The sequence below is a fragment of the Saccopteryx leptura genome, chromosome 3, assembly GCF_036850995.1.
Source record: "Saccopteryx leptura isolate mSacLep1 chromosome 3, mSacLep1_pri_phased_curated, whole genome shotgun sequence".
Lineage (NCBI taxonomy): Eukaryota > Metazoa > Chordata > Mammalia > Chiroptera > Emballonuridae > Saccopteryx > Saccopteryx leptura.
In genome coordinates, this window is record NC_089505.1 from 176,666,599 (window position 1) to 176,690,232 (window position 23,634).

At 37.3% G+C, this 23,634-nt stretch overlaps 1 protein-coding gene across 1 annotated transcript in view; it reads right to left on the reverse strand.

Moving 5' to 3' along the window:
- GMDS (GDP-mannose 4,6-dehydratase) overlaps positions 1-23,634 on the reverse strand; it is a 770,392-nt gene that overhangs the window by 383,262 nt on the left and 363,496 nt on the right. Inside the window, exon 7 of the mRNA XM_066376915.1 lies at positions 7,874-8,001. Within this exon, the coding sequence (XP_066233012.1) occupies positions 7,874-8,001 (128 nt within the window). The remainder of the gene's footprint in view (positions 1-7,873; positions 8,002-23,634) is intronic.

A 23,634-nucleotide genomic window follows, 5' to 3' on the forward strand; every position in this document is an offset into this window, starting at 1 on the left:
ACTAGCAAGACAAAACGTCAAACATTTTATTCCTGCACAATATTTATTCCAAACAACACTGCCTTGCCCTGCAGGTGTCTTTTAGTCTGACAGCCACTGCCATGGGAGAGCAGAGTCAGTGTGACAAGTCCCAGTGTCCATCACGGAGATCTCCCCAAGTGCAGACCTAATTACTCTACAAAGCCTCAGTTATCTTTACAAAAGTCAATAGGTAGAAAATGAAATAACAGATTTTACAGGGCACATGACCCCACACTCACAGAGACATCAAAGTTTTTTGTGGGTTGTTTTTTTTTTTTTGCCTAAAAGAAAGAATGAGGGGAATCTTTGAGACTTCACTGCTATGATTTCAGGGCAGAGAATAGTCAGATGTTTTCTAGTATGGAGCTAACAGGAGCAGAAGATAAAATGTGTGCCTTTGGCTTTGGGAACATTCTATTTGGAAATTTTTTTTGCTTTGTGGCTTTGGATGCAAAGGCAAAATTAACACATGTTTGTATTTAAGGACCCTGAGGCCAAACCTGGGAACCTGGAGGGAGCACTCTGTCTGAGAACATCACAGAGCAGGGCCACAGGGCCAGGGTTCTGTGTGGACAAAATATGTAATTCTAGTAAATGAATTCTTGCAATAAAGCACCGAGAAGTAGGAGAAAGACAAAATGTACATTAGAATAAATTTCAAAATGAGGATTTTGATGATAGTTAGATATTATTTTTTGGGCATGGGTTAAATGAAAACAAAAGGTAGACTATCTTGACTGCAAATACTTTTTTCTTTTCATCCTTTCCAGAACGCATTAGTATAAAAATGAAGAATCTAATATTAAAGACCTGTACCATCTATAGGCAAGATCACCACTAAATTTAGACGATGTCATATTTTGTAAGACAATTACATCTGTACATGTATAGTCGTTACTGAAATTAAACAGCCAGTGCTGCTGGGAGTGGACAGAGAAAGCTTAAGGAATCTCATGACATACTTCAAATGGAAGTGAATGAGAATCATAATCTAAGAGAAAAAATAAGCTTTTTACACTGTTTTCCAAGGCCTTTTGCTTTTAGGAGCAGAACCACACTTCTTGGATATATAGTCACTCATGATCCACAATGGCATGATGACTCTTGGCATCGATGGGAGTAAGGAGAGGGTGGAGTACAGGCTTCTACCTTAATGTGGTTAATTGCCACTCATTAAAAAATAAATGGCATTTACACGAAGTTTCACAATCTGTCTCCGCAGGCACTACAGCTATTGAACATGCAACTCCATTCTACATTCATTTCCCTCCTCTCTTCTCAGACGCACACATATAGACATTTGCCTAGAACAACTTTTCTAATTTATTGGCAGATGCTTGTTTTTATATTTTTAAAATTCAGCTGAAAGTATGACCTAAAAAATGCACCCATCTCCATGTTTCTAAATTACCTGTGGATGGAAATTTGATGAATAATTCATCCTAGAGCCATGGATGGTGCAGGATTCCTTTATTAAAAAAATTTAAACAGGGCCTACAGCCTCTGGGGAATGACCACTCCTGTGATCAAGACCTGGACAGAGAGAAAAAGGCAACTGTTCTTTCCTCATTTCATTTAAGTGAGGCCACAAGGATGACTGGATTCTGGTTCCATTAATACTTTAGAGCAGGGGTCCCCAAACTTTTTACACAGGGGGCCAGTTCACTGTCCCTCAGACCATTGGAGGGCCAGACTATAAAAAAATTATGAACAAATCCCTATGCACACTGCACATATCTTATTTTAAAGTAAAAAAATAAAACGGGAACAAATACAATATTTAAAATAAAGAACAAGTAAATTTAAATCAACAAACTGACCAGTATTTCAATGGGAACTATGGGCCTGCTTTTGGCTAATGAGATGGTCAATGTCCGGTTCCATATTTGTCACTGCTAGCTGTAACAAGTGATATGACGTGCTTCTGGAGCCGTGACGCGTGCATCCTGTGTCACCAGAAGTAGTACTGTACGTGAGCGACTCAGCGCTTTGCGGCGCCGCCACATACAGTACTCCAGGAGCACAGGATGCGGATGCTCCTCTCACTGACCACCAATGAAAGAGGTGCCCCTTCTGGAAGTGCGGAGGGGGCCAGATAAATGGCCTCAGGGGGCCGCATGTGGCCCGCGGGCCATAGTTTGGGGACCCCTGCTTTAGAGCAGTGTTGTTCAACTGCTGGTCCATGGACCAGTGATGGTCAACCAGAAGTGTTTGTGCCGGTCCGCAAGAGTTAACCACCCTGATGTTGTATGAAGATTATAGACCCGATGATTATAAAATTTGTAATCTTTAGATTATATTTAGAGAACTCAAACACAATCAGAAATCAAGCTAGTCTCCTCAATATTAAAAAAAAAAAAATTCATTGATGATGTTGCAATAAGCAAGCTTTCCCTAAAATCTCAAAATGTTTATATAGCATCCTTTCCTTCTAGATTTGTGTGAATTAACACAGGATGTAAAACATTGCAGCAGACAGACAAGCAGAGATGAAATGGGAGAAAGGATTAGGAAACACTGGTCAGTTCTTCCCAGTTCTGTCAACAGTTAATTTCCCCACTGCCCGAGGCTCCTAGCCGTTTGGTCTGTTATCAGCTGGCACTGAATGTGGCAAAGGTTAACTCCTTTAGAAGCCAATGGACAGAGAGATAGACACTAACTACCCATTTTCCTCAACATACCCTTTGCACTATTGTCCTACACAGCTAATATACTGGGTTCAGAGAGATCTGATCCCTGTCTCTGCTAGCCTCTTATCTTCCAGATATTTGTCTTGCTCTTGGACAATATTTGTACAAAGGGAAACGTGAGAGAAGCTTAATTTTCTGTCCCTCTGCAAAATGGAAAGCTGCCCAGATCCACTGCTAATGTCCCTATTCCCCTCACTTCACTATAAATTACGGCTCTGAATGTGCCTTAGGTTTCAGGCCAGGGCTAGAGTTCTGGCTTTATTCACCTCTATTGGTCATGGTTTTGGGTGAACGTGTTATGTGAACTCTCTAACCCTTGGTTCCTTCTTCCATAAAACGAAGCTATATTCTTTACCTTTCAGGATTATTGTATATGATTATGTGCCAAATATTCCACATTTGGCAATTATTATTTTTATTTCTAAAAGTAGCTCTTGTCATTAATCTGTGCTCCCTGCCTCTTCAAAAGAAAGAAAGAAAAAAGGAAGAAAAGGGTATGTATGGGGGAATGTGATATTAAAAGCCAGGTGAGTCTCCATTCTTGCCCCAAAATTTGAATGCCCCCTGGACTGCCTTTGGACCATCAGAAGTCTTCAGGAGCAGCTGTAAAGTCAGCTATTGGCAGCAATGGCTTTTTCCTGAATGATGGAAAGGGCTCAGATTTGTTGAGCTATATACCAAACATACCAAGAGCAAGAGACCATCTTGTGGTAAATGCTTAAAGATACTTCCAGCCTAGTCTTTACCAGTATTTTCTGGCTACAGTTGTGTTTCAGCTAGTTATATATCAAGGTGCATCACAGTGGAACCTTGTTAACCAAACTGTTAGCATTAATTTTATTTAAACATATGAAGCCATTTCCCATTTCCCAACTCTGTATTGCTAGATGTCAATACTTATTTTTTATTAAGATGGTGGAAAGGTTCAATAAGTTTGAAAACCCTAATCTTAGCAGGCCATAATGCACATTCTCACTAGTTTTGAGAAGTCAGTCTTACAATAAAGAATTTTGCTTATGTGCAGTATGGCATTTTGCAGGATTATCTGACCTTGGACAGAGTTTAGAAGACTGCCATTTGTAGCAACAGGAATAATGGCCATGATAAGTACTCAATAGAAGATATGTTCAAGGAGCAAAGCCACTAGAGAAGTCAGAGGTTCCCCCTATGGCTGTTTTCAGGTGCTATTGGTATAATGGAGACCACATGCAGTGGCTGGGATGTGGTCTACAACCCTCACTGTGTCTCATGAGTATGTGGAACTGCTTCAATGTATATAAGAGAGGCTGGCATAAAAACAGGCTCAGTGGTAACACAATTATTTTAAAAGATAAAAGTATTTTAAAAATCTGAATGTCCAACTGCCTATATCCCATAAGAAATGCTATTTTTTTATAACCTATGTTTGTGTAAATTGAATATTTACAGCTCTGAGCCACAAGCAATTTTTAAATACTACTGTATTTTTTTTTCAAAATGCAATAAAAAATGTTAATTATAGAATCTGGGTGATGAGTATATGGCTTCTTATGGTAAAAGTCATTCAACTATTCAATATGTTTAAAATGTTTATAATATTGGAAAACATACAATTGCATATAACTTGTTTATTCTGAAATACAATATAATTTAATAGTTTTTATATTCTTTATTTCAAAATCAAATATGTCTTACCTACTCAGATAATTTAAAAACCATTTTCATCTAGGAAACAAGACTATAAATGGATATTAATGATCCTGACTCAGCAACAGGAAGTGGCTTTGTATAAATTGCTGCAAAAATGTTTACAAGGCCAAGGTAGATTCTAATCATGTTATGTATAGCACATTAATGCAAATTTTTTACAGGGTTGTTATTATGTCCTCTTCACAGATAGGTAAATTAGATATTAAACCTGTCTAAGACTGAGGAACAAGTCCCTGACACAACTGGGATAACCTATTCCCATATGTCAAACACTCTACTCTTCATCATGGAAACTCACCCCTATATTAAGAAGTATAAGTCACTTAATCTAAAGATTTACCAATACAATCGGTTTGTGTATAAAGAGAGGGAGTGTACAATTACAAAGTGCACAGATACTAGTATAAGTGACTGACCTGTGCTGGCCACGGCTGCCTCATTCTGAAGCTGATTACAGTGCCATGATGCAGATGTATTTCAAACAAACAATACTTCTTTTTTTATTCTTATGCTTTTTTATTTTAATTTTGAAAACATCTACTTTTAGTCATAAGTCTGTGAAATAATCTCATATTAATACATTTAAAAGCACAAAGGATGGTAATATTTCTTAAAATGCAGACAGCAAACTATGAATTCTGACTTAATGGTACTTTTTTAGAAATCAAGAACACATAAATAAGAACTATAAATGCTTTTACATCATCAACATGTGTTACTGTCAGAACCCCAAGGGTAACTTTAATATGACAAACTCATTTATATTGTGGAACAAATCAGGTCTTGAATGTCAATGAGAATGACTGACTTTCGTATGTGTGTCTCTCTATAAAATTTGAAAATTCTGTATTTTACCGAAAAGCCAGAACATCTTGCTCTTACATGAATGTTTTGGCTTCTGGATGCTGTACTGACACCATCTTCTCAAGGAATCTTCAAAATGACATCACTTGGGAAGACCTTTTTAAAGTCTTTGAGCCAAAATATATAATACTTTTATTTTCAATGAATGTGAACCCTTTACCAAGGTGTGAGCTATACCCTGGAACTGTGATCACCTTGGCATTTAGGGAAGGAAATGATAGCAGAGTCCTTCTTCCAGAACCACTAAGTTCACAGAAGATTTTCTCATTACTTATGTATTTATGTAACAGTGTTGGGCAAATAAGTTTGTAAAATTTGTGTTATTTGATTTTGTTCACTTTTATTGTTAAAAATGGCCGCTGCCCAGATATGTGATCTGTGAAACTTCTAATTACCTTTCTGCTTGAGAAGGGGCTTTGTTATGCTAATGTGTGCTGGAGGAGGGGTTTTCACACCAAAAAGTTTTAAGAGAAGAGAAGAAAAAGGAGGAAGAAGGAAGCCATGTTTTTATAGAGTGAGATCAGGGAAAAGAGTGCTGGAGAGAAAGAAGCCATGTTGGCAGATGAAGAACAGAGGTGAGGGCTCTTGTGAGCTCTGCTGAGACTGGTGAGGGGCCTTTAATTCTAGGAAAAACGGAAAAAGATACTCCTGGTTTTGGAACCGGTGAACATGTGAATGGGTTTTGGTGCCCCATGTGTTTGTTTTTACTCGCTACCGGTTGCAAGGCTAGAATAAAGGCATGGCCCACCAGTTTTTGGCTCCGCTGTTTCTTTACTGTCTGACTGAATCTAATGAGAACCTGCACCTGAATGGCCTTGATGGCTGCAACTACTGGCCCTAAAAACAGTCTCACACATTTTTGGTAGATATTTTGGCCTATTTTTATGTTACTATTTTGTTTACTAATTTAAAAAGTTTATACATATTCATTTAAAATATATGGAAATTACAGAAGTATGAAGAAAATAAACAATCAGCAAACATTATTATTATTTTGTTTCTTTCACTATCAAAATCTATTTGAGTCTAATACAAATTTTTTCTTTACCCCAGTGCAAAAATATGAAATGAAATAGACTAAAACTTGATCTGTTTGGTTCCATAATGTAGAAAACAAGAGTTTAGATTAAGAGGGATACCAAAATAGCCTTCTATATGACTCTAAGTGTATTCAGATAGCTACAAGGTATACATCAAAATGATATTATTGAAGAAATAATGTACTTATTTTTACAAAACTTGCTTCATATTTTAGGTAGGTAAGGTCATAAAGGTTAAACAAAAGAAAGTTTCAGCTTCTCCTGCTAACATCTCCTTTTTCCCACTTTCTTATAATTTCTGAAAATATGGCCTTATATGTATTTTTAATGTAATGTTCTTAAAATATACCTAACTTCATAAAATGATTCTTTGTAATTACAGTACAGAAGAACATATTTAAATATTTTTAATTTAAATATTAAACATGTTGAATGGTGTGCTGTTCAAAACTTAAAATCAGAACTATTTTTTTTGTTCATAATATAAATCAGTAATAGGTGTTCAAGTACAAAACACTTTTAGTTGTTATAAATAAAAATAGCAACAAACGCTGAAGCTAACCTCTCTGTTAACAAGTAAACTACTCGTTTGCTTTCTTTTGTAAATGTTCAGGTTTCTTTTTCAATCGCATCAATAAATGAGGAAGCCAGATCCGGTTTCTCAGAGAGAAACCATGAAAGACAAAAATAGTCTCCTGGGCACAGGAAATCTAGAAGCACCTACACAAGGAAAAGCAGGGTCCAGGAAAGATGACAATGTCACTAATAGGTTTATTCATGTCTGCCCACAGAGCACCACTGATATCTAATAGCATACCAACTAGGGCAAGGTAAATGTCACTATTTGTTTAAAGAAAAATCACACCATTTATATATGTAACATGTAATTCAAACCAAAATTCAATGTGTAGTATATAATCTCAAAAGTGAAATTTTAAATTTCCCTTTAACTGTATCCACTATTCTGCACTAGCATCACTAACATCTCTGTATCTCCCTATTTAATGGACAGAATGCATGGTGTGCAAAGTCACACTTTAAAAGGTATATAGGGCAGTAAACAAACTCTTAAGCAGCAAAAACTCTACTAGAATATTACTCTTAGAGTAATTTAGTAAACTAATGTAAATCTGAAGGTCTTAGTTTATACAAATTGAAATTGGGTAGTATTTCTTGAAGATCTGAGAACCAGTCCCTTTATTCCAAAAATTATTTCACAGCTACTTACCTGTATACTGGGCAGGCAGCAGGGAGAAGGTGCAAAAAGTGAAGAGCTCAAAAAAATCTTTAGAAAGTAAAGAATATCATTCAAACATTTTTTTACATCCATCATTGAAAACACTGACTGATACTATGTTTTTAAAAAAGCTTCCTCCTTCAAGTAACATTCAATGTAATGTGCATGTACTGTTGAACCAAACAGCCTTAAATTGAAAGTATAGTAGTAGTATGAGCATAAACATAATCTGCATTAGCAAAATTTCACATGCCACCACCTCTACCACTGGAGGCTTGGCATTTAAATGCCTCCTGATAGAGGTATTTTTAAGAACACAAGTGAGTTCCTACCTCTACATAGTCCTTGGCATGGCCCCAGTCTCGTTTGGCATCCAGATTTCCCAAACTGAAACATTCCAGTTGTCCAAGGTAAATCTTAGCTACTGACCGGCTAATTTTTCGAGTAACAAAATTAGCTCCTAAAAAAGAGACAAAAGATGTATTATCAGTAGAGTGTATTTGACATCTAACAGATTAGTGAACCAAACCCAATGTCAGCCTCTGGGCATTCCTTTCATTCTCTATCCCCCTCCCCCTTTACAATAATAAAAAAGAAAAAGAAAAAGAAAATGATCATTAACTATCATTTAAACAAGAATGAAGCTCTAATTCTAAGCGTCACATCAGCTCTGCTTTCATAACAAACATTTTTATTTGGGGGACTTATGTCTTAACATTCCTAATTTGTTGATGCAATATGTGACACAGGCATCAGGCCAAAGAAAAGCTATCATAATGCCAGTTTTTAAACAGAAAATTCAAAAGGGTTATATAAAGGGAAATGTCAGAATGGAATACAGACATCTAAGACCACCCTGATTTTTTAAGAACACAAACATAGTATATTCCTATTAATAAAGTTATTTTGAGGTTCATGGGGAAAGGGAGAAGAAAATAACTTAGTTCACAGGTTATAGAATACATTAAAAGAAACAAGAAATGTACTTGAGTTGTCAATAAGTGGTGATCGGTTTAATTTAGAAACTTGCATAGCCATTCCATTATAAATTATGTTACAATTCTAAATCAAAAGTTTCTCTGTACTATATTACTGCAATGCTACCTTCCAATTCCATGTAAGTGTTATCTACAGGAATGGACTCCTGACTTCTTTATAAATATTTTGAAATGAATGAATAAAAGGTGTCATAAATTTACTAAAGTAATGAAATTGCTTTAGTGTTGTCTGGTCTTTATTAAAAGCCTCTATCCACTTTTAAAAGAACATAAAAAAGGAAAAATTAAAAGACACTGCTGAGACAACTTTACCATTTTATCCATATGCCCCTGTATACCGGTCAAGTTATCACAAAACACCAAGTAATGCCAAATTCTCAAGGTAACAATACATATTTGAGCTAGTAGTCAATAATGGCTTCACACAGTTCAGATAGATTACTATAATAATTTATCACATTTTAATAACTTTAGCTTTGATCTTTTGCAGATGAAACAGAAAGGTGAATGTTATAATTAAAACTTTTGGCTTCTAGAGAAATTGGCACAAGAATAAGGGGAATATTTTCTAAGTAGATTTTCTAAATTTTGGCAAGAATATGGCCCAATGCAAGTTTAAACATATACTACATTCACTTATTACACACACTCAGTATATACATTTAAAGCAATACCATGTCATTAAAATGACAATGGCACTTCCATGGAAATCCACATTTTCAGTTTCTCTCAGCAGTTCTCTGAGAACCTTAAACCTGTCATTCCAACTTCTCTTGGCAATTTATAAAACACACAAAGCTCCTTCTAAAAAGAGTCTTTCAAAATGAAGAAATATTTATTAGGAGCACTCCTCAATCTGTTACTGATTAGCAATATTTATTTTCTGTTGACTTGTAACAAATTTATAATTAAATTTAGGTTTCTTCATGCCTATTTTTTTATTTTAATGGCAGGACTATACTACCATCCCAAAGTATACAAGATAAACTCGTGATGCCAAATCATTAGAGGGAGTTCCCAACACAAAATTGTTCCGATGATTCTATTTACCAGTAAACTAATGGTTTAGGAGTCAAATGGAAGCATAAGAAGTTCAAACAATCTACTTAGGCCAAACTGCCCTGTTCATTCTTTCACCAGCATTAACTGAGTGCCTACCGAGCACTGAGCACTAAGTTGGGCATCCAGGAGGGAAGCAGCAGCCGCTACACTCAAGGAGCACAGAGCGGGTAAGCCACACAGATAAACCAGTGCGGCCAGAAATGAAGTAACAACTTTGCAGGGACAGAAACAGCAGGGCCTTCAACTTTGCTGCTACATGTGGCCAGGAGACTCCTACTGGAAAAGGACCCTGACATGAGTCTCCAAGTGAGGTCATGATGAGGTGAATGAAGTTATGAGACAGGAACAGTGACCCAGGCAGAGAAAAAAGTACATGCAAACACGAGAAAGAACCTTTCAGCTGGCCTTTCTCCTTACCACAACCTCACAATGACCACAATCATGACACCTCCAATGATGAGCACTGCTTTTCACACTGCACTAACCTCTTTAGACGCAGAAACTCATTTAATTTTCAGAGCAACCCACAACTAGGAATCATTGTCACCCCCGTTCTAAAACAGGATTCATTAGTGTCTATGTGACTGTAAAGACCAGGCCCTCACCTTACCAGGACTTAGAATGGCATGCTAGGAGTTATGGAGCCTTTCTTATCTGGATCAGAAAGTTATCTTGAATAACTAGTCAAATTAATTTGGAATGTCTAGTTCTTTAAAATTAATTTGTAATGTTACTATTTTTTTTAAAATATTTTATTTATTTATTTATTTATTTTTAGAGAGAGGGGAGAGAGAGAGAAGGGGGAGGAGCAGGAAGCATCAACTCCCATACGTGCCTTGACCAGGCAAGCCCAAGGTTTCGAACCGGCGACCTCATTGTTCCAGGTTGACGCTTTATCCCACTGCACCACCACAGGTCAGGCCTATAATGGTACTATTTTTAACAACTGTATTAACATATAAGTAACATAACATACAATTCATTCCTTTAAATGGTTTTCATATACCCAGAAATAGTGCAGCCATTGCTACAATCAATTGTAGAACATTTTCATCACCCCAAACAGAAACTGCATATCTTTGAACAGGCACTCCTCCTTTCCCCCAAACTGCCTGGCCTTAGGCGACCACTGAGCTACATTTGTTACTGCACATTTCCTATTCTGAACACTTCATACAAATGGAATAATTTAACATGTGGTCTTTTGTAACTGGCCTTTCTCACTTAGCATAATATTCTCAAGGTTAATTTATATTATAACATATACCAGCACTTCATTCCTTCTTTATGGATGAATAGTATCCTATTATGGGAATATAACACATTTTATTCATTCATTCATCAGGAGATGGACATGTGAGCAGGTTCCATCTTTTAGCTATTATGACTAATGCTGTTCTAAGCATTCATGCACATGTTTCTGCTTGGAATATTGTGTTTTAATTTCTCTTGGCTGTACACCTACCGGAGGAATTACTGGGTCACAGGGCAATTCTGTGATAAATCGACTAAAGAACTGTCACATTGTTCTCCAAAGTGGCTGCGCCATTTTGCTTTCCCACCAGCAATGAACCAGGGTTCTCATTTCTCCACATCCTCCCAAACACTTGTTATAATTTTATCTATTTGACGATAGTTATCCGTGGGTACTGGATGTTATCTCATTGTGATTTTAATATGATTTCCCTGATACTAATGATATTGAACATCTACATTTTTGTGTGCTATTGGCCATAGGTTTCTCTTCTTTGCAGAAGTGTCTATTAAGATCCTCTGCTCATTTTTAAATTTTGCTACTTGTTGTTTTATTATTTAAGTTGTAAGAGTTCTTTATATATTCTGGGTCCAAGTCCTTTATCAGATATATAATTTACAAATATTTTCTGTCATTGTATTGATTATATTTTCACTTTCTTGATGGTGTCTCTGATGCAAAAGTTTTACTTTTTAAATTTTATTTTAATAAAGTCAAATTTATGTCTTTGTAGTATGAGCTTTTGCTGTCATATCCAAGATGGTTTTGCCTTCCCAAGATTATCAAGATTTTCTCCTATATTTTAAAATAAATTTTATTGATTTTGTTCTTACATTTAGGTCTTCCATCAGTTCTTAGTTAATTATTTGTGTATAGTATGATGAAAGGTCCTTCATTTTAATATGTATATACATCTGTCCTCACACTGTTGAAAGCATATTCTTTTATATTTGAACTGTCCTGACATCATTTGTAAAAATTAATTAACTGTAAATGTGTGGAATTCCTTCTCATTTAAATTCTATTCTGTTGATCTATGTATCTATCCTTATGACAGAACCACAAATTCTTGATTATTATAGCTTAACATAAGTTTTTAAATCAAGAAATATGAGTCTTCCAGCTCTGTTCTTCTTTTTTTTGTATTTTTCTGAAGTTGGAAACAGGAAGGCAGTCAGACAGACTCCTGCATGTGCCTGACCGGGATCCACCCAGCATGCCCACCAGGGGGTGATGCTCTGCCCATCTGGGGTGTCGCTCTGTTGCAACCAGAGCCATTCCAGCACCTGAGGCAGAGGCCATAGAGCCATCCCCAGCACCCAGGCCAACTTTGCTCCAATGGAGTCTTGGCTGCAGAAGGGGAAGAGAGAAACAGAGAGGAAGGAGGGGGGAGGGGTGGAGAAGCAGATGGGCACTTCTCCTGTGTGCCCTGGCTGGGAATCAAACCCGGGATCCCTGCACACCAAAGGCTCTATCACTGAACCAACCGGCCAGGGCCACTGTTCTTTTTTTAAGACTGTTTTACCTTTTACTTTTTTTGTGTGTGTGAAAAAGAGATAGTAAAGGAGAGAGATGAGAAGCATCAATTTGTACTTGCATCACTTTTGTTCATTGATTACTTTTCACGTGTGCCTTGGGAGGAGGGCAGTTCAAGCCAAGACCGTAAACCTTTGCTCAAGCCAGCAAACTTGGACTCAAGACAGTGACCTTCGGGCTCAAGCCAGACAGAGACCCTGGTGTTTTAAATCTGGGTCGTCAGAGTCCCAGGTTGGAAGCCTATCCACTACACCACCACCAGTCAGGCAGCGATGATTTTCTTTTTTTTTTATAAGGATTGTGAGGAAACTATAGATCAATATGAAAAACACCGCTGTTTTAACCATATTATATCTTCCCAATCATGAACACAGGATGTCTTTCCATTTATTTAGGTCTTTTTAAATTTCTTTCAGCACCTTGACATCTGGTGGCGCTGTGGATAAAGCATCAACCTGGAATTCAGAAGGGTAGCTGGTTTGAAACTCTGGGCTTCCCCATCAAGGTACATACATGCTCCACCCCACTGCCTTTTTCTCTCTTTCCTCTCTCTAAAATCAATAAATAAAACATTTATTTATGTTTACATAGATTCTAGTGTCTCCCCAAACGCATCCCCCCTCCACGGTATTCCCCTCAACATCTCTATTATCCTCTTCCCAACAGCTCCCTCCCCCCTTCCCTTCAGGTTTAATTCCATTCCTCAGTTCACATTGTTCCTTGGATTCCTCAAATGAGTGAGGTCATATGGTATTTTTCTTTCTCAGCCTTGCTTATTTCACTCAACATAATAATTTCCAGGTCCATCTCCATCCATGTTGTTGCAAAAGGTAACATTTCCTTCTTTTTCATGGCCCCATAGTATTTAGTGTGTGTGTGTGTGTGTGTGTGTGTGTGTGTGTGTGTGTGTGTGTGTGTGTCTTTTACTGCTCTTTAATCCACTCCTCCACTGACAGACACTTGGGCTGTTTCCAGACCTTTACAATTGTGAACAATGTTGCCATAAACATGGGGATGCATTTCTTTCTTTGAGTCAGTGATATGGGGTCCTCGGGATATATTACTATAAGTGGGATGGCTGGGTCAAAAGGTAGTTCCATTTTTAATTTTTAGAGGCATCTCCAAAATGTTTTCCAAAGTGGTTGCACCAGTCTGCATTCCAACCAGCAGCGCAGGAGGGTTCCTCTATCTCCATATCCTCACCAGCACCTATCCTGTGGTTTTGTTAATAAGCGCCACTCTGACTGCTGTGAGGTGGTATCTCATTGTGGTTTTAATTTGAATTTCTCTAATGATTAGTGATGTTGAACATGTTTCCATCTGTCTATTGGCCATCTGTATGTCCTCTTTGAAGCAGTGTCTATTCATTTCTGGAGCCCATTTGTTTGATTGGATTGTTTGTCTTTCTGATGTTAAGTTTTAAAAGTTCTTTATAAATTTTGGTTAACCACTTATCAGATGTATTGTCGAATATGTTCTCCCATTGTGTGGTTTATCTTTTTATTCTGTTCATACTGTCTTTAGTTGTGCAAAAGCTTTTTAGTTTGATATAGTCCCATTAGTTTATCCTGTCTTTTATTTCACTTGCCAATGGAGATAAATCAGCAAATATGTATACTGCTGCAAGAGATATGGAAGAGCTTACTGCCTATGTTTTCTTCTAGGATACTTATGGTTTCATTGCTTACATTTAAGTCTTTTATCCATTTTGAGTTTATTTTGTGAATGGTGGAAGTTGGTGGTCTAGTTTCATTTCTTTGCAGGTAGCTGTCCAATTTTCCCAACACCATTTATTAAAGAGGATGTCTTTACTCCATTGTATGCCTTTACCTTCTTTGTCAAATATCAGTTGTCCATAAAGGTGAGGGTTTATTTCTGAGTTCTCCGTTCTGTTCCATTGATCTATGTGCCTGTCCTTATGCCAGTACCAGGCTGTTTTGAGTACAATGGCCTTGTAGTATAGCTTGATATCAGGAAGTGTGATACCTCCCACTTTATTCTTCTTTTGCAAGATTTCCGAGACTATTCGTGTTCTTTATTCGTTCCATATAAATTTCTGGAATATGTGTTATATACCTTTGAAGTATGTCATTGGTATTTTAATTGGTATTGAATTGAATTTATAAATTGCTTTGGGTAATATAGACATTTTAATTATGTTTGCTCTTCCTAACCATGAACATGGAATATGCTTCCACTTGTTTGTGACTTCCTTGATTTCTTTCATCAGTGTTTTATAATTTTCTGAGTACAACTCTTTAACCTCCTTGGTTAAATTTACTCCTAGGTACTTTATTAAATTTTTTGTTGCAATAGTGAAGGGGATTGTTTCCTTAACTTCTCTTTCTGACATTTCATTCTTGGTGCATAAAAATGTCTCTGATTTCTGTGTATTAATTTTATATCCTGCCACCTTGCTGAATCCATTTCTCAAGTCCAATAGTTTTCTGACTGAGACTTTAGGGTTTTCTATATACAGTATCATATCATCTGCAAATAATTACTTCTTTTCCAATTTGGATGCCTTTTATTTCTTCTTCTTCTCTGATTGCTGTAGCTAGGACTTCCAGTACTATGTTGAATAAGAGTGGTGATAGGGGGCATCCCTGCCTTGTTCCTAATCTTAATTTGCTTTTAATTTTTGCCCTTTAATTAAGATGTTGGCTGTGGATTTGTCATAGATGGCCTTTATCATGATGAGATATGTTGCCTGTATTCCACTTTTTAAGAGTTTTGATCATAAACAAGTGCTGGATTTTATTAAATGTTTTTTCTGCATCTATTGAAATTATCAAGTGATTTTTCTTCTTCCTTTTGTTTATGTGGTGAATCACATTGATTGATTTACAAATATTGTACCATCCTTGCCTCCCCAGAATAAATCCCACTTGATCATGATGTATGATTTTTTTCATGTATTGTTGGATCTGGTTTGCTAATATTTTAGCATCTAAATTCATCAGAAATATTGGCCTATAATTTTCTTTTTTCACATTGTCTTTGCCTGGTTTGGGAATCAGAATTATGCTTGCCTCATAAAAGGAACTTGAAAGTGTTCCTTCCTCTTGAATTTTTTGAAATAGCTTGAGAAGGACAGGAGTTAATTCTTCTGTGAATGTTTCGTAGAATTCACCAGTAAAGCGATTGGGACTCGGGGCTTTGTTTTTTGGGACTTTTTTGATTACTGTTTTGATCTCATTTCTTGTAATCAGTCTGTTTAGGTTTTCTGATTCTTCCAGATTTATTTTTGGAAGATTATATGTTTCAATAAATTTGTCCATTGTACCTAGGTTGTTTAATTTCTTGGCATAGAGTTCTTCATAGTATTTTCTTACAACATTTCGTATTTCTGTTGTGTCAGTTCTTATTTCTCCACTCTCATTTCTAATTTTATTTGAGTCCTCTCTCTTCTTTTCTTGGTGAGTCTTGCTAAAGGTTCATCGATCTTGTTTACCCTTTCAAAGAACCAGCTTGTGGTTTCATTCATCCTTGTATTGTTTCTTTAGCCTCTATGTCATTTATTTCCAATCTGATCTTTATTATTTCCTTCCTTCTACTACCTCTGGGCTCTACTTGCTGTTCTTTTTCTAGTTCTTTTGGATGGAGGGTTAGGTTGTTTATTTGAGCTTTTTCTAGCTTCTTAAGGAATGCCTGTAATGCTATGAACTTCCCTCTCAGGACTGCATTTGCTGTGTTCCATGAATTTTGAGTTGTTGTATACTCATTATCATTTGTTTCTAGAAAATTTTTTTATTCTTCTTTAATTTCATTGTTAACCCATTTGTTAATTAATAACATGCTATTTAGTTTCCAAGTGTTGAAGTATTTTTCAGTTTTTCTGTGGTGGTTGATTTCCACGTTCATGCCATTGTGATCAGAGAAAATACTTGATATGATTTCAAACTTCTTAAATTTGTTGAGACCACTTTTGTGTACTAACATGTGGTCTATCCTAGAGAATGTACCATGAGCACTTGAATAGAATTTCTATTCTGCTGCTTTAGGGTGAAAGGTTCTGAAGATATCTATTAAATCGAGTTGATCTAATGTGTGCTTTAACTCTGCTGTTTCTTTGTTAATTTTCTTTCTTGAGGATCTATCTAGTAATGTTAGTGGTATATTGAAATCTCCTACTATTATAGTATTGCTGTTGATCTCACCCTTTATATCCATCAAAGTCTGCTTTATATATTTAGGTGCTGCTATGTTAGGTGTGTAGATATTTATAATGCTTAAATCTTCCTGTTGGATTGCTCCTTTTATCATTATGTCATGACTTTCTTTATCTCTTACTACAGCCTTTGTTTTAAAGTCCATTTTATCTAATACAAATATTGCTACCTCAGCTTTTTTTCATTTCCATTTGCATGAAATATTTTTTTCCATCCTTTTACCTTTAGTCTATCTGTATCTTTTTTTTTGAGGTGTGTCTCTTGTAGACAGCATATGTATGGATCCTGTTTTCTTATCCATGCAGCTACCCTATGTCTTTTGATTAAATCATTTAATCCATTTACATTTAAGGTTATTATTGATATGTAGTTGTTTATTGCCATTTTGTTCTTTAAAGCTATATTCCTCTTTTGCTACATTCTTTTCCCTCTTTGTTCTGTTTATATCAGGTCTCTTAACATTTCTTGCAGCATTGGTTAGGTTGTAATGAATTCCTTGAGTTTGTTTTTTTTGTCCAGGGAGCTTTTTATTTCTCCTTCAATTTTAAGTGATAGCCTTGCTGGATAAAGTAGTCTTGGTTGTAGGCTCTTGTTCTGCATCACTTTGAATATTTCTTGACATTCCTTTCTGGCCTCAAGTGGTTCTGTTGAGAAGTTGGATGTAATCCTTATGGGGGCTCCTTCTTATGTGATAACCTTTTTTCTCTAGTAGCTTTTTATATTTTGTCTTTATCTCTTAGCTTTGCTATTTTAATTATGATGTGTCTTTGTGTTCATTTCTTTGCGTTTCTCTTTAATGAAGTTCTCTGTGCTTCTTCAACTTGTGTGACTATTTACTACATCAATTTAGGGAAGTTTTCAGCTATGAATTTGATTGAACAAGATCTCTATTCCTTTCTCTTTCTGTTCTTCTTCAGGAACTCCTATGATGCGGATGTTGTTTCTCTTTAGATTGTCACAGAGCTCTCTTAGAGTTTCCTCAGATTTTTTCATTCTCTTTTCTTTTTGCTGCTCCGCTTCCGTGTTTTCGTTTATCTTGTCTTCTAAATCGCTGATTCATCCCTCCTGCTTTTAATTGCTTCTTGTGTAGTCTTCATTTTAGATATTGTATTTGTCATTTCTGATTAGTTCTTCTTTATTATTTCAATGTCTTTTTTATTACCTGTTATTTCTTTATTTATGTGCTCACTGTGACCATCCATTGTTGTTCTAAGATCTTTCAGCATTCTAATAATCATTATTTTAAACTGTGCAACCAGCAGTTTGCTTATATCTGTCTCACTCAGCTCATTTTCTGGGTGTTTCTCTTATTGGTTTGTTTGGATTGCACTTCTCTGTCTTCTCAATTTGTCTGTGTTGCCCTGGACTTCCCTGGCTGGGGACTGGGGCCGATCAGTGGGGGTCACTGCTTCTTATCCACCTTTTGGGGGTTTCAGGTGATCCAGATCTTGTGGCTGCCTCTGCTGGGTCCAGGTGCCGTTGTAAGTATCAGCTGCACTTCTAGGCTTGCTTTTATCTACTCTTGGCCAGGGAGAGGTTACTTTAAAAGTTCAAGTTCCCCTAAAATCTGCTTTCTGTTGTCTTTTATTGCTGGCTACTTACTGGGCTCAGTACTGTAATTCAGTGATTAGGTACGGTATTAGATGTGGCCTACTTCTTAGCCTCAGGTGTCATTCTATCCAGACATTTTAGCTGCTGTTGTGTGGTCTGTGTACCAGTCCACTGCTGCTTTCTGCCCCGGGCTTTTGGGTTCAGGTGCTGTTGGCTCTAGCCCACCTCTGTGACCGCCAATGCCCTGGTCAGGTTCACACGTGCCTACACGCCTCTTCGGACTGCTTTCGGGGCTGCCTTGGTTGGCTGAAATCTCAGCAACTGCCTAGGTGGGTCACGTGTGTCCTCTTGGATCACTGCCGAGGCTGCCCGTGCTCTAATTACCACTGAGGGCATGTCCGCACCCTGAGCCAGTTTGGGTGCTGCCCAGATTCCTGCAGTAGCTGTTGCTACTTCTGCTGTTCCTGGTGGGCTCATGCGCGCCCGCGCTTTCCCCCTTCCCCCTCAGCTCCTGCTCAGGCTTTTGCCTCCGCTTGGATCACCGCTGAGGGCAAGGCTTTATGAATAATAAGTGATTTTATAAATAATTGTAGTTATCAAAAACCATATATGATCACAGCCCAAAGTTTCTTCTACAAGTGCTGCCCCTTCAGGTTCTGACAGGCAGGCATGTAGCCTGTGGTCCTTTCAAACAGGACAGCAAGGAGAAGCACAGGTGCTAAGTCCTCACTCTTTCTACAGTAGTGGAGAAGGACATGAGTAGAGGCAGGAGGAGTGAACCGTCCGTGCATTAATCTAGCCTCTTTGGAATGAGATAAGAAATAAAGTAGATTCAAGATATTATTGAGAGAAGGAGCCTTTACGCTATTTCATGTTGGAGAGTACAGACAGATCTCCGTAGAAGGCAACCCAGACCGAACTGGGGCAGCTGGTCAGCATATACTAAGCAGTGATGTAAGGCTCTCCTAAAGGCATGAGCAGTGACATAACAGCCAGCAGGCCCACCACAGGACACTGAGTGGGCCTGAAATGGAAAAGAGAAAATGCGCTGTACTGAAGGCTTAGAGGTGAGACCACCTCGGCTAGGGACCATAAGTAAGATGAGGCAGTGGATATACAGGCCATATGCCAGCGAGGGATGGAGAGAGGCTGACTTGGGTTCTATACATAAAGAATCCCTTGAACTTTAACAGTAGCAGACACCAGAAAGGGCCAGACCTGGGGCTAGTGCCACCTCACTGGCCAATGGCAAGAGAATAGCTTGTATCTGCAATTCTGCAGCCAAGCAGGCCCACAAAGAGAACCACATGGGCCTGAGGATGCCAACTGCCCCCCTGTCAAACCAAGGTCAGATAGCCACATCTGTGTCCTAAATACCCAGATGCCTCTTGAGGAGAAATAAAAAAAGATCTCAAAACTAGAAAAACTGACTTCAGACAGAGAAAGACAGATACCATGATTTCACACCTAGGTGGAATCTGAAGAACAAGATAAATGAACAAACAAAATAGAAACAGACACAGAGAATAGACCAGTAGTTGACAGACGGGGGCAGGGTTGGGGACCTGGGTGAAAAAAAGAGAACGAATTAAGAAGAACAAATTGGTAGTTATACAACAGTCACGACGGTGTGAAGTATAGCATAGGAATGCAGTCAGTACTATTGTAATAACTATGTATGGTGCCAGGTAGGGCTCTCTTTGTAAAGAGTATGATTGTCTAACCACTATGTTGTGCACCTGACACTAAAACAAAATAATATTGAATGTAAACTGTAATTAAATAATTTTAAAAATTGACTTCTACATTATATTATAGCAGACAATGAATTAAATTTTTAAATTAAATTTGTTGCTTTTGATGAAAGTATAAATTTAATCTTTTAGGACCATATTAATTTCCTGTGGCTGCTATAACAAATTACTACAAAACAGGTGACTTAAAACAATTGAAATTTATTCCCTTACAGTTCTGGAGACCATAAGTCTAAAATTTAACAGCACCACACTCCGGAGAAGAGCCTGCTCTCTGCCTCTTTGTGTCTGACGGCTCCAAGCATTCTTGGCTTATGGCTGCATCGCTTCAGCCTCTGCCTCCCTCCGTCTTCACAGCACCTTCGACTTCATGTTTCTGTGTCTAGTCTTCTTCTGTCTAGTATTTTTGGATTCAGAGTCCACACTGGTAATCCAGGATGAACTCTTTATCCCAAGATCCTTAACTTAATTATATCCACGAAGACCCATGTTTCCAAATAAGGTCACATTCACAAATTCTGGGAAGTGGGATGTGGACATATCTTTTTGGGACCACCACACAACCAACTATAAGGGTCAAGGATTAGAAGAGTTGAGAAAATATGGTAAACATAAATGGTTTTAAAAATATAAAACATTAACATTGTTATATTATTTTAGTATCATCTTAAGGGTAATTACATATCTTTTATGAATACAATAGTCAAATAGAGTTGCCAATTATAAAAGATTAATTTAAAGGTGGTAACTGCAAGTTGGACTCACTACAAACAGCTCCCTGGGTATCAATCTTCACTTCTGTTTATAACTTTAGACTAAAAATGCTGTGTATACTCCTGTATTTACCAATATCCTTTCTCATCATTCCCTCTTGAATTTTACCTGTAACATAATTTCCTGTCTTCTTAAAATGATTTTTTAATAGTTTCTTTCACGTAGAGAAATTTTATGAATCCTACTTGAAAGATAGTTTTGCTAATTATATAATTCCAGTTTGAAAACTATTTCCTCTTAGCATGCTGAAAGTAGCATTCTACCGTCTTATTATTCCACTGGTTTCCTTTTGTTGCCGCTGATCAGTGGGAGGTCTAACTGCCATGGTGCTGCTGGTTATCTTTTTCTCCTTTGTTAATTTAGAGTGTCCTTTTGTCTTTGGTATCCTGAAGTTTCTATTCCAGGTGTCTAGACATGATTTTCTGCTTTGTGCACGTGATGATTCTGTATCTGTGTCTTCTGTGCCAGGTCTGAAAATTTCTTTTTTTTAAAAAAAAGATTTTAAATTATTTATTTATTTTTATTTTTATTTTTAGAGAAAAGAGAGAGAGAGAGAGAAGGGGGGGGGGGAGCAGGCAGTATCAACTCCCATATGTGCCTTGACCAGGTAAGCTCAGGGTTTTAAACTGGTGACCTCAGCTTCCAGGTTGACGCTTGATCCCCTGCACCACCACAGGTCAGGCTGGAAATTTCTTAACAACCATCTCCTCAAACATTGTCTCTTCTTTTTTTCTCTATTTTTTTCTCTATTTCCTTCTGGTAAAGAATATTATACCTTCTCATTTTACCTTCTAATCTCTCTCTTTTTTGTTTTTCAACTTTAATCTTTTTATCCTTCTTTGTAATACTCTGGGTAATTTAGTTATATCCACCTAACTTTCCCTCAGTAGTCTAATATTTAAGGCAGTCATTTAATTCTTTATTTTAATAACTTTTTTTCATTTAAAATTCTTTCTCTTCTTCAAATCTGCCTGGACATTTTTACATTTGTTTGTTGCTTAATTTATGATGTATATTTTAATCAAAATATGTCTTACTAATATTATAGTCTGAATTTGATAATTCCAATATTTAAAATTCTCGAGGGACTAATTTCTTGTTGTTTCTGTTGGCTGTGACTGATGCTTGCTCTCTGGTACAGTTGGTGACACTAGCAGTTCCTGTTTACTAACCATAATCTTAACAGAGGACAACTCTGAGAACAATGGCTTCCCCCTGAAAGGGTCTGCACTGGTTTCTGATGGAAGCCGGGAGATGCTAGCCCTGTGATTTCTTTCCCTTCCCGTCCCTGAGTTAATACAATTAGGCTCTTCCATATTGTTGTGTCTATGGTCACAACCTGAACCTATTAATTAAAAAGGTGGGAGAATCCCTAATGGGATTTTTAAAAGATTTTATTTATTGATTTTACAGAGAGAGGAGTAGGGGGAACGAGAAGTACCAAGTCATAGGTGCTTCACTTTATTTATTGACTGGTTGCTTATCATCTGTGCCTTAATCGGGCAAACCTAGGGTTTCGATCTGGCGACCTCAGCGTCCCAGATCAACACTCTATTCACTGCGCCAACCAGCCAGGGTCACAAAATTATTTCTTTTTCAAACGTGTGTGTGTGTATGTGTGTGTGTGTGTATGTTTGTGTGTGTGTGTGTGTGTGTATTCCATTATGGCCCTGCAATTAAGCTATGTAACTCCTAAGTAGCTCTGACATGTGGCAAATTTTATTGCTTGCATGTAAACATATCTATATAATTTCCTGTGTGAGCACATTATATACATGTAAAATTTATCTGTCAGCACCCAAATAGTTATTTGAAATATCCACAATTTCTCTAATCAAAATGCTATTTCATTGCCCAGTACTTCATCCAGAAGCTTTTGATTTAAAGGTTTTTTGGAGTTAAAGTGCAAAGACAGCTTGGACAATATTTAATGGAAACAGAAAGCATTTCAATTTACCCTGAACCTCACATGACTCTGCCTTAGGGCCCTGTATTCCCCCCTGTAATCTCTGGCCACCCCACTGAGAACTGCCTGGGCCATGGCTTAGTGTGGACAGGGTGCAGAAAGAAGAGACACTGGGAAGGTCATGGCTGACTGAGCAGACAACTGAGATCAGAGAGCTCATACCTCATTTGCTCACCAAGTCTTGCCAAGAACAACACTACTTAACTGCAGGTACTCAAAACCCAACAGGCATGCTTAAAGGGATCTCAGGCTTATCAGAGGACTATTCACAATGTGCATCTGTGAGAAGAGCTACCACCTTTTGGCAACTATTCATAAATGTGTGTTTTTATTAAAGAGAAAGGTTCAAACCACATTGTATTTGCATCAAATGCTCAATTCCTTTTCTACTGAGAGTTAGCTCATTTAAATTCATAAATCTCATTTTCAGGTTTCTGAACTTTGGCATTATTGACATTTTGGGATGGATAATTCCTTTTTTATTGGGGACTATCCTATGCATTGCAGAGTGTTTAACAGGAGCCTTAGCTTTCATGTACTAGATGCTAATAACATCCCCCTCCCCATTCATGACAACCAAAAATGACTCCAGACATTGCCAAGTTTTACCTGGAGAGATAAACTCCCCTCCTTGAGGATCACTGCCTCAGTCAAACAAATCAACCCTGACAAAGAAAATCCCATAATATTAAAACTAATTTATATATAAGTGCTAACCTTACCCACAGATACACTATATTATTTTAGATCTCTTCATTCATTTAATAAACTGACCAAATGAACATGAAATACTTAAGTTATGATAAGATAGTGAGTGATCCTCTAAGGTTAGAGTGGATATATCAGGCAGGACTACCAACGAGGGTCTAGGTGAAAAGCACCCATTTGGGAAACACTGATGTGTAGGTGGTATTTCAAGTCCTGGGGTCGGCTGAGACCACCAAGAGAGGGAAGTGAGTGAGAAAATAGAAATGGTCCAAGAACTGAATCCAATAACACTACTATGTTTATAAGTCAAACAAATG